Raw genomic sequence first — 12,397 nt, 5'->3', positions numbered from 1 at the left:
TCAGAATTTCTCCTCTCTAACATGTTAGAGAATTTGTCGAAACTGGCATTTTTCTCCTAATTTTCGAATTTTGGAGAATATTCTTTACATCCCTATAAATTGTACTGGAGGAAAACTGAAGTATAAATGAAAATAGGGATGTAGATGGTAACAACAACAACATTTCTCTTCTCCATTTTCTGCTAGACTTATCACCACCTCCATTCCAAAAGTCCATACTTCAAGCACTTGACCAACACAGAAAGTGTTCCCCAGGGTGATTGCTGTTGCAATCTGTTCTAGAACTTCAGCAATGAAACATTTTACATATGGACCTGCAGCCTTGTGTGATCTAAGATAGTAAAACAATCATAAATGAATAGCAAGAACGATTACTTACAAAAATCCCGGTCCATTGGCTCCTTGGAAAATTTCATTCGGTAACTTATCTAAGTGGTAATTACCACTCAGATTTCTGTGAGAAAAATAAATATAAAAATAAAACTTGTAATAATTTTTTTGTGGCAAGAAGGATAACAAAGTGAGTTGCTAAAACAGCTGTCAGTTAATTGATCTGTAATTTGAAATGAATGTTAGCTATTGATTGTGGATCTTGGCTGTGGAATCCACTCCCACAGGAAGGTTCAATTTTCCCCCCTCTCCTTTCCTTCCTCCAGCAATAAAACACCTTTTCATTCAGACAGTCCTTGAGTTTATCATTCATATTTCAGATAGGCCTTTTAATATGATTGCACTATGTTTTAATTGTGTTTTAGATGATTTTAAGTTGCATTTTTAACCATATTTTTAAAATGGTTGTTTTTTAAACTTTTGTACAAGTAATTTCTTTAGCTGTTTTTACCCTGGTTTTAATTGCTTATAAGTCACCTTGGATCCTATACATGGAAAAAGGTGGGATATAAATTAAACAAATAAATAAAATTTGACAGAAATGATATATGCAAAATAATCTAAATAAAGTGAATGATGGTAGTGACTACTCAGCTGTGGAATCCAGGGGAAGTCCACAAGCCCTCCCTCTCACAAGTAATGTTTAAATAAGCTTTTAAAAAGTCTTCATTTTGCAGGGGATTCTTAATCTTTTTTTCTTGCAGGCCTTTTGTGTGTCATTTTAAATTAGGATATGTTTCTGTTTGATTTAATTGTAGTTGTATTATTATTTTTGTTTTTATGTAAGTCTCTTTGGGGAGAAAATTAGAACTGACCAAAACAAAACAGGCATATGCCAATTTTTTTACAAAAAAGAGAAAAAAGAAAAAAGAAAAGAAGAAAGAAAGAAAGAAAGAAAGAAAGAAACTTTAGTTTAAAGTCAAATATGATAGTTGAAGCTATACCTCATCCAACAAGGAAATTTTGCATGAGGAAAGAAAGTGGATGTTCAGCCAGATAGTAGTACCTTTCTTCATGGCTTATTGCATGATGTCATCGTTCTTCAGTCCTCTTTCTATGGGAGATGGTAAAAAAAGTGAGTCTTTTTTTTCTAGCTGGAAAAACCCATTTGACAAAAGACTCACTTTTACTCCGGTCTCCTGCAGGAAGAGAACTGGAGAACTACAACATCATGGGTGTAAGGCATGTAGAAATGTGCTACTATCCAGATGAACTTCAGCTTTCTTTCCTTGTGTGATACTGCAGATCACCATCCATGCCACTAATTCAAGATATGAGTACATTGATGGAGTCTTCTTATATGTTAAGGTGTATACGAGGGAGCAGCATAGTCTAATCCCTCTTGCCACCCTGCTCCTTACATGAGGAATTTTCTCCTTTTTGAAACATATGGAGACATATGAGAAAAATAACTACTATGCAGTGTCAAATAAATAAAGCAAAAAGCCAGTAAGCACATAATAGCTTAGACTCACTGTATAAGAGATCAGATTCTACCACAGTGGCAGTTGAGGCAACCACAACCACACACAAAGGAAAGGCAGTTGTTACTGCCAATTAAGCCTGTCTCTCAAAGAGACAAGGCTTGCATGCTGAAAGGTACATGAGCCCTGACAAGGCTTTGGTGTGCTGTTCCATGTTTTACCCAGGGAACAAATGCCAAAATCAGAAGTGACCAACAAAAAGTTAGTCTCACCTGGGTATGTGTTATAAAATCACAATTTCCACCCAGTAATTACCACTGTGTATTGCACGCTTGGGTGAAAGGATAAGTAGATCCTTTAACCTTGGAGATATGGCAGGATTAAAAGTTATCAGTGAATAATAGCAATATCAGTGCAATACCACTGAATAATAGCAATAAATAAAAGGTAGCAAAGGGAAAGGGATAGAGGGCATTCAACGTTCTTTCCTATGGAAGCATAATATAGAAACCTATAGAGACTAACCAGAATTATACAATGCCTATTTCAGTTAAGAGATACATACAGAAATGGATGGCTCCATGGGCCTATGCAGACTCATGGAACAGGGCCATATATTGCTTGAAAAATGGCTACACCTCTCCCCACCCATGAACATGGGGTCTGAATGAGGTTGTAAGAACATACCAGCAGTTACTAGGAATATTAAAACACTGAAATGAATGTCTTTGCTACTGTAAATATTTCCTATGAAATATCCTCCAAATTTTCAAGGAAGGAAGGATTAATTAAATAAATAATTAAAAATAAATACGCACAGTTCAGATAATATAGTTCCATTGAAGGCATAATTCTCAATTTCTCGAATTCCATTTTTATTCAGCCTTCTGCAATAAATAGATAATACTGTTGGCATAACAACTTCTTCAGGTGTTCTTTAATACAAACACAAATCTTTGAACAAAACTTTTCAACTTTACATTGTGACACACCTACAGAAAACAGTCAAGGAAATCCCTGACACTGTGATACCATTTCAGGGCAGTGCTTTCTTCTGTGTTACATCATTGTGGGGATACTGATGGCTTGAGAGGCTGTACAAAGAGTTTGCCATGTGCTCTATTTGGCAATAATAAAAGGAGAGGATGTTCAGACTTTAATAAAGATATCTGGGATGAAGCAATTCATTTCATTTATGTCCCACTCTCTGAGGATCTCAAGATGATATATCCAGAGACAGTGACTGGCCTGTGAGCTTCCTAAGCGAGCTTCACAGCTAATCTTAATGCAAACAGCATGAGAGTGGTGTAGTAGTTCGAGTGTTGGACTAGGACTCTGGGAGAGCAGGATCAGATCCTTGCTCTGCCCTGGAAATCAACTAAATGACCTGCTAAGTAGAACAATTAAATGCCAATAATATCAGGGAGTCTGCACCTGGAACCACAAAGGTTGCTGAGAACCTTCCCCCCGCCCTCCGACTCTTCATTCCTCCTTTAGTCCCAGACAATTTACCAACATTTGTTATATTTATCAGAAACTACCATAGAATTGGCAGCTTTCTCTGCTCCTTTTGTGGCCTGGCAAGGCTCATCCACTTTTAACCCAAAGTGGCAGCCCTGAGTGATGGGTTGACAATGAATCATTTAATTAAACTGTCAGAAAGCCTCCACACTTGGCCTCTAATCCAGAGTGAAAGCTGCCCATTCAAGCGATAGGCTTATCTAAGGTCCAAGAGGGTGCGCTGAAGCTGACACGGAAAACAATTATGGTCATGGTTGGAGAGATTACCCTTTTGACTGAGAAAGGCACGTGCCCTGTGGTGTCACGTCTTCAATGGATGTCAGAGCGATCATGGTTTACTAAGAAACCTTCCGTAATGTCTTTGGAGGTGACAAAGCAGAGAGAAAAGGCTGCACAGTCAGGCTCATAGACATGAGCACTTGTTAGAAGCCCACAGGAGTGTGCCAAAGAGAGAATTAATCAGGATGTGAAATTCCCCAAAGCCTAGCCTCCAGCCTTTGAAGGATGATTCAGATGGGGAGGTAATTTAAAAACAAATCCTGAGAGGAGTTTCTAGATGAGACCAGAGTAATCCTCCTCACCAGTTCCTCATCAACCTGGAGAAGAAAAGACAAGTCTGTCTTGGGGCCAGTATTTCATAACATCTCTATAAATGACTTTGATGGAAGTCATTTATAGAGGATTCAAATGACACAACTTTATTTTTTATTTATTAACTGAAATATTTACATTCTGCCTCATATCAAGGGATCTCAGATCACCCAACAAGATGGCTGGCATTATACAGAAGATAGAAACAGGATGCAAGATGGACAAAATGGAAAACTGTATCTAGACTAACAACATTTATTTCAACAAAAATAAAAGCCAAGACACCTGACTTAAAAGCAGTACTTGTGAAAAGAATCTAGGGGTCTTAGTAGACCACAAGCTTAGTAGACCACAAGAGTCAACAATGTGATGCAGCAGCCAAAAATGCAAATGCAATTTTGGACTATATCCATAGGAACATAGTGTCCAGATCAAGGGAAGCAGAGAGTCACTCTATCATGCTTTAGTCAGACCTCATACTGTATCCATTTCTGGGCATCACAATTCAAGAAGGATATCAACAAGCTGGAATATAGCCAGAGAAGGATGACCAAGATGATCAAAGTTCTGGAAACAAAGCATTATGACAAATGACTTAATGAGTTGGGCATTTTAACTTGAAGAAGAAAATATATAATAGCCATCTTCAAAAATCTGAAGATATGTCATGTAGAAGATGGAATGAGCTTGTTTTCTGCTGCTCCAGAGACTAGAACTCAAACCAATAGATTCAAATTAAAGGAAAAGAGATTCTACCAAGACATTAGGCAGAACCTTTTTACTGTAAATAAATGTTGAACAGACTGCCTCATGGAGGAGTGGACTAACATAGGACCTGGAATGAGTCAAACGGGTCAGCCCACAAAGAAGTTCTGTAAAGTGGGATGGATGGAAAGGTTATAATTTACAGGAAAGGATGTAGGAATCATTGCAGCCCTGCAGGGTGTTGCTACACTGAAATTTCTAGCCGCTCTAGCCAGCACAGCCAAAGGTATGGAAGGCTGGGAGTTGTAGTTCAGCAACATCTTGAGGATTTCAATCAAAGCCACAAAGAGTTTAATTGCAGCTGGAATAAACTGTGCTCCTTTGGTACAAAATTATTTTGTATAACTGTGGCTGTTCTTTGTGCATTCCGAATGATATAATCTAAACAAGCATTTCTATTTCCTGAAGCTTGAAATACAATCCCCAAATATTTAAAGATTTTAACCTGCTCAATAGGCAGCCCTTCCAGCATCCAACTTCTCTGTTTGGGACATTTTGAGAAGGTAAGGATCTTAGTCCTGGAGTGATTTATCATTAATTTCTCTTTAACACAGTAGTTAGCAAGAGATTTTAAAGCTTTCTTAAGACCAATTGGGGTTAATGACAGGATAACTGCATCATCAGCATATAGTAGTAAATCGATATGTCTATTGGCTAGTTTAGGGGGATGGAAAATAGAATTACTCAAAAAGGGGATTAGCGATTTTATGTAGTAGTTAAATAAAATTGGGGCCAACATACACCCCTGTCTAACTCCCTTTTGGTCTTGTATTTCCTTACTGACATGCCCTTGGATACTACATCTCACCTTCAAGCTGGTGTTCTCATGGATTTTGATAATCAACAAGAGTAATCGTTTATCTATTGAAGTGTTTTTAAATTTCTCCCAGAGTCTGGTTGTAGGGACAGTATCAAACGCTGACTTAAAATCGCTGCTTAAAGAGGTTGGCCTGCATGGGAATACTTTTCTACTAAATGTTGTAGAACCATTGCATGATCAATGGTTGATCTTCATAATTTCCTCCTTTGCCTAAGGCAGTGGTTCTCAACCTTCCTAATACAGTTCCTCATGTTGTGGCGACCCCCAACTATAAAACTGTGGTGTCTCAGTTCCTAAGACAATCAGAAATATGTGTTTTCCAATGGTCTTAGGTGACCCCTTGTGAAAGGGTTGTTTGACCCCCAAAGGGGTCATGAACCAAAGGTTGAGAATCGCTGGCCTAAGGTATAAATTTCTCACTCCCTACCCACCATATTTTACAGGGTTTTCTTGATGGTGGCTGATCCATTACACTGGTACCCCGGGTTACGAAATTAATTCGTTCCGCCGCCGCTTTCGTAACCCGGGATACTTCGTAAGCCGAATAGCCCATAGGCGCTAATGGGGAAAAAGCCGCGGCTGCGCCGCGGCTCCATTTAAAACAGCGCCGGGTTTTTTTCGTAACCCGAAAAAACCTTCGTAAGCCGAAACAATAAATCCCTATGGGATTTATTCGTATCCCGAAAATTTCGTAACCTGGGTATTTCGTAACCCGGGGGACCAGTGTACGTCCATTTTTTTACTCACCTTTCATGCCCAGCCCATAATTTAAAAACCTCTATAACAGAGACTTTTCACATCAATCTCAGCTAGCATAAAGAAAAGCAAGGAATGATTTTGCAGCTGCATTTGATCCACAACTGCTTTATAATATCCTCCTATTGCATAAGGGTGGCTGGTGGCTTCCCTAAAGGTCCAGTGCCTTGAATAGCATCCCATTGCCATGGAGGCCACTAGCTATTATTACTCTGTACTCGTGTCATTTAATAGTCTTGGGATTCAGCCATAGGTTGTAGGTAGCATATAACCTGGTGCAAAGAATACATGATACTTTGACAGGACAAGGCAGTTCAAGCAGATTGAAATGGTAAAGTTTAAGACAGAATGCTGCATCTCTGGACAGACATGCTGTCTGGAAATGGAGCTCATAAATGTATTTAATTGTGTGTGTGTGTATGTGTGTGTGTATCTGTATCTTAAATAACCTGGGTTTTGCCATTTTAACTATGCCATTATTTCAATATTGTTAGTATTACATTGTTTTAATACTGTTCATATTTTCATTCTATTTTAATGTGGATCTCTTGAGGCTTTGCCACATGAGCCCTGTTCTTGTTGCAATTATGCTTGTCAGTGAAAATGGAATTATACTTGTTAGTATTCACTGCATCACCACACATCTTAGCAATCATTGGCCATTGTGCTCTCTTTCTGATTCCCCCTTAACTCCTCCCCCCTGCTTTATGCTTTCTGGTTTTTTAAAATTATTTTCACTTTTTCATGCAATCCTGGAGCTCTGCTATTGTAAGTTAAGGTTTTGTTTTGTTTTGGTTTTTAAAGAAAGACAAGAAATAGAAAAAAATTTAAAGGTAATCTTGCTGTTGGGAAATAGTGAGAGGAGGGGACAATAACACCATGTGACTACCAATAATGCAACTGCCCCAATAGCAACATTTTGCACCTGGGGACTAGTGTGATTGAAAGCTCATTAATGGGTTTCCCTGTCCATGAAAAGGGACACCCGAACCATGCTCGGGGGGAAACAGCAGCTACAGGTCATAGGTGACATCATGCAACAGGTATCACCAAAGCCACTATTTTCCAGGTCTAAAAACTGTTTAAAAGCTGCATGTAGTAAACTCCCTGCAAGTTTTTAAAATCTAGCCCACACTCATTTTCATGTGGAAGCCAACTTGAGCCCTAGTTTTAGGGAAAGGCAGGCTAGAAAGAAAGATGATGGTGGTGGTGATGATGAGGAGAACACTCACCATGAACTAAGAAAATGATGACCATCATCATGATAATAACAATGGAGATCAAATATCTTTCTTTTGTACATTTTCAGATATGGTCCCACACACATACACACACAGAGTGGAAAAATGAAAGGTACAAGCAAGTTCACTAAGAAACATGGTCACACACAATGAGAAGGCTTCTAAGCACTACTGCATGGCAGTACATTGCCAAGTAGCCTATAACAATATATTAGCATTATGCACAAGTGAATTAGATTATCAGCTTCTCTCCCTGTTGTGTCTCTGAGTAATGAAATGTTTGCAGCTGACTGGAAAGATGAAGCAGCCCTGCTGTCCTTTAGAGCACCACTTGAATGATATGAGACTGTCTTGGCAAATCTAAGGAAAGACTATCCTGGGCATCATTAATTTTTAAATTTGCTCCATGTTGAAATACTTGAGAGAAAGAACAAGAGAGAGAAGGAAAAGTTAATGAAAGCAATAAGAGAGTAGCCATTTTGTTTATTTGGAACCAAAGCCTGTTTTCATGTCCATGAAATCAGCCTGAAAGGTGTTATGGATCAGGCTCCCACCATGGAAATATATATTTTTTTACGACAAGAAAAATGCAGGATAAACAGCTTAGCTTGGGGAGAATGCTACATATAAACTAACATAAGAAGGCTGGAAACAAATAATGTGAGAAAAGCAAGGCTGGCTCAAGACATTTTGGTGTTGGAGGCAAAGGAAAAGATGGCACTCTTTCTCCTTTCAATGCATAGAAACCTACTGAACTGTCTGTCAATATATTCTTACTTTTAGATCTATGACTGGCTAGTGGTCTTCAATGCATTTGAGGCAGCAGGCTAGATTAGGAGCTATGGGTCAGACCATGAGGCAGTAGTGGCTATTGGCTTCCATGTCCATGAGGTGGTTAATGTGTTCAGAGTTTTAGTTTGAATTTTAAAGGATCTATTGAAGATGCAAAAACAAATGGGGTAGGGTTTTCACCTAGAATAGCTCTTTAGTGTAAATCCTGGAGTGGACTCACAACCCCACTGACTTGGGCCTCATGTGCTCTGCAGAAATAATGCAGTTTGACAATACTTTAACTGCCATGGCTGAATGCAGTAGAAACCTGGGATTTGCAGTTTGTTGTGGCACAGAGCACTCTGATAGAGAAGGCTAAACATCTCACAAAAAATACAAATTCCAGAATTCCATAGCTTTGAGCCACAGCAGTAAAAGCAATGTCAAACTCTATTACTCCTGCAGTGCAGATGCAGCCTTAGAAGCCATCATACACCACCCCATCTTCCAACAGAGGGGAGCAGCCAGGAGAAGAAGAATAACAACTCCAAAATCTGCTGCCCCAAACAGGCACTTTTGCTTCCTTATTCTTAGGTCAGCCCTTGGGGGGAAGAGGCTGAACTGAAAGATAGATGGTTGATAAAAAGGTTTTTGGCAAGCACACTTACTTTCCCCTGTTTACTAGGGACAGTCATTGTTTGGTCCCTGCCCTTGGTAAAATACTCTTCTGGTGCATCTGCAATTTAGAAATAATACAGTTTGACATTATGTTAAGTGCTGTAGCTCCATCCTATGGAATCCTGGAATTTGTAGGATGAAGCCATGGTTAAAATGGTGTCAAACTGTATTATTTCTACAGTGTAGATACACTTGTAGACACTTCATAAATAATATATAATAAAATAATATCTGAGTTCTAAAGGAACTCTGGCCTAAATTCAGTTGTTAGCCCTACCTTCAGAAGTCCCATTGAATCAAAACAAACCTGTTCCATTGTTCAGCGGATTTACATTGATTAGGATTAACAATTGGATTTAGTCCTCCTTTGAAAGTTCAATTTTTTGTACATCATGTGTATTCATGTACAAACATACAAAAAACATCCAAACCCTTCCCCCCAAGTTTATTAGTAGATGTTACTTACATATAGACACGATCAGAACTTAGGCCCAAGAAAGAGTTTCTTTCAATTTTTCTTATATTTATGTTGTCTTGGATATCTCTGAGAATTTTTTAAAAATTGAAATTTTAAAAAGGCAGTTTTGTAGTGCATTTTGACTTACAAAATATTAAAGTAAAAACAATATAAAGTGATAACGCAATATCAATGCACTCAGTCAAAGAATTAGCAGCACATGCCAGTCTATAATTGACTAAAACATAATAATGTTCAAAATCTGCAAAACAGTGACACCTTTATTGGACCAACCAAAATTCATAAAATACAGTGCCTAAGATGTCCAAGCTCCATTGGCTTCTTCATCAGGCAAAGGTCTTAAAATAATACAGGAGAAAGGAAAATCTGGCCATGTGGGCTCTGGAAGACAAAGAGTTGTAAAATCCAGGCAATAAAATTTAATAAAATAAAGCTCCATTAGTCACAGAAAGAGTAACTTCCCTTGCGATCCAGGCTGTTTCTTTCCTGGGTGAGCCTACCTGCCCATTTTGTGGATATTAGATGTCATTGTACTTTGCTGTAGGGCCAACAAAGCTACCCTTGGATACCAAAACACATTAGATGCTGGAGGCTGAGATGACAGCATATGCCATCAAGTTCCTAAATCTAACAAAATTCAGATGTCTGCTTCCATAACCTAGAAACACTACAGAGAAAGCTTTGTTATCAATGACCACCAGCAAATAGATACTAGCAAAAGCAGAAAGTCCAAAGTTTGGTCCTGAGTAGTGCCTAATGCCTTCAGAGGCAATATGATTTGAGCAGTATTGAAATATTAATAATAATATATAATATAATAAAATTTTATTTATATACCGCCTTTCCAGAGATCAAGGCGGTTTCAAAACACGACACATATAACAATAAAAACCATTAAAACATCATAAAAACAAATCATACAGTAAACAGTCTCATGCTAGCTCAACAATGCTGCTGAGAGGAGAGAGGAAGGGAGTACATCAGGGGTCATCAGGGGTCAGGGTATGCCTGCTGGAATAGGTGTGTTTTTAACCCCTTTTTAAATTGTTCCAGCGAGGCGGCCGAGCAGAGCTCGACGGGAAGCGAGTTCCAGAGCTTGGGGGCCGAGGTAGAAAAGACTCTCTGCGTGGTGTTGACATATCTAGCCTCTGGAACCCTTAGCAATTGTTTCCCGGCAGACCTGAGTGTGCGGGGCGGATTGTATGGAGAGAGGCGGTCCTCCAAGTACCCTGGGCCCAAGCCATTTAGGGCTTTATAGGTAATAACCAACACCTTGTATTGGTTATTGAAGTATCCTGGTTCCTAAGCATAAACCGTATTTGTTTCTAAGGAACGAACCGAGGCCCAGGAGTTTATCAAATGGGAGGAAATTCTCTTAAATTCGAATGAAAAGAAAGTGGGGCCAGAATGCATTCACTTAGTGTAGCTAGTTTAGCGTAATTACGTGAATATGCATTGCGTTCGAACTGGCTTCCCATTGCCCGAAAATAGCATGCTTCCTCTGTGGTCAAGATCATGTTACAGACTTTAACTCAAGAGTATTTTATATTTTCAGGAAGAATTTTAAGAAGTCAGTTTTTTAAACTTGCTTTGCCTTTGGGTTTCAAAGCCATAATTATTCTTCACACTTTTGTGATTATTTCCACACCATCAAATCTAAAATTCAACTGAGACACCCACCAACTAGAAATTTATGCATCAGAATCCATTTTATGTATGCCAGTATTGAAATGCACATTTTAGATTGGGATGATATCCTGCCCTCTCCCTCACAAAATCCTATATTTATTCCAGCTCTTATTATAGATGAGTCTGATTTTAAATAATTTCTGCTCTCTGTCTTTCTCTTTCTTTCCATTGCAAACACCTCCGAAATAGAGGAAATGTGTTCAAACCACACAAGATTAGAAGAATCCAATAACAACTTACAGCACAACCTTCTGCAAAGAGTGTACCTGGTTAACAGCAGGAAAAAACCTGATGGCAGTGTTGGATATCAACCTTGAAAAGAGAAAGAAAATAAATATAATGATTAGCTATGGTCCAGAGAAACATGCAATGAATATGAGTATGGAACATCAGAACAGAAGGACTCTGATTTTTTTTACAAGAATGTAGTATATTATCACTATTATTGTTATTGTTATCATCATCATCTTGAAAGTAAAAAGAACTACAAAAGGCATAAAATCAGCACAGCATGAAACACAACATCCTCCAGTGTCACCCAGATTAATTACAGTATTTAATAATTAGTAAGTGGATATTTCCATAAATTACTGCGAATACTGTCTGCTATTATAGCTGGAATAATTGATAAATGGGACCCATATTACACAGAATAAATTATGTGATTGCTCCTTTTTTTTCATGCCCATACTGGGTTTGCTTTTCCATGAAGGCCAGAAACCGGAGTCTCTTTTTCCTACTAGGAAGAGACAAATTCATTGCATCTGAAATGAAATGAACTCTCACATCAATTTGAAGTGTGTGTGGGGGTGGGTGGGTGGGGGGACTGAGGGCAAATTTCAGAAGCATGACCTTGGGAAATTCTAATTTATCTTATCTGATTAGGATAATTAAACTTACATCCCTGTACATAAGACAAGGGCAAGGAAGAAAGAATGTGTATGCCTAGCTGTAGGTGTTGAACACACCCTTGTACATCCCTTGATCTACCATCTAATAGCAACTATAGTCCTCAGTGCCTAAATCAGATGCCCAATCCCTCTTTAGAAAATCAACCACAGTAGTCTTTTCCCTTGGTTAAAAATAGCATTTCGGTATTAAAGGCTCCTGCCATACTACGGAATTAACATAGTTTGACACCGCTTTAACTGTCATGGCTCCATCCTCTGGGATCCTGGGATTTGCAGTTTGTTGTGGCACCAGAGCCCTCTGACAGACAAGGTTCACTATTTTATGAAATGACAAATCTCATAATTCCATAGCATTAAACCAT

At 38.6% G+C, this 12,397-nt stretch overlaps 1 protein-coding gene across 1 annotated transcript in view; it reads right to left on the bottom strand.

Annotated features, from left to right (window-relative positions):
- Positions 1-12,397, bottom strand: part of FSHR (follicle stimulating hormone receptor) — a 165,268-nt gene that overhangs the window by 29,496 nt on the left and 123,375 nt on the right. The window contains exons 5-8 of the mRNA XM_042446165.1: positions 11,365-11,436; positions 9,424-9,501; positions 2,633-2,701; positions 380-454 (exon numbers count right to left, since the gene is read on the bottom strand). Of these exons, the coding sequence (XP_042302099.1) occupies positions 380-454; positions 2,633-2,701; positions 9,424-9,501; positions 11,365-11,436 (294 nt within the window). The remainder of the gene's footprint in view (positions 1-379; positions 455-2,632; positions 2,702-9,423; positions 9,502-11,364; positions 11,437-12,397) is intronic.

This window comes from Sceloporus undulatus, chromosome 1 (assembly GCF_019175285.1).
Source record: "Sceloporus undulatus isolate JIND9_A2432 ecotype Alabama chromosome 1, SceUnd_v1.1, whole genome shotgun sequence".
Classification (NCBI taxonomy): Eukaryota; Metazoa; Chordata; class Lepidosauria; order Squamata; family Phrynosomatidae; genus Sceloporus; species Sceloporus undulatus.
The sequence above is the reverse complement of the archived record's forward strand: the minus strand, read 5'-3'. Positions and strand labels throughout refer to the sequence as shown.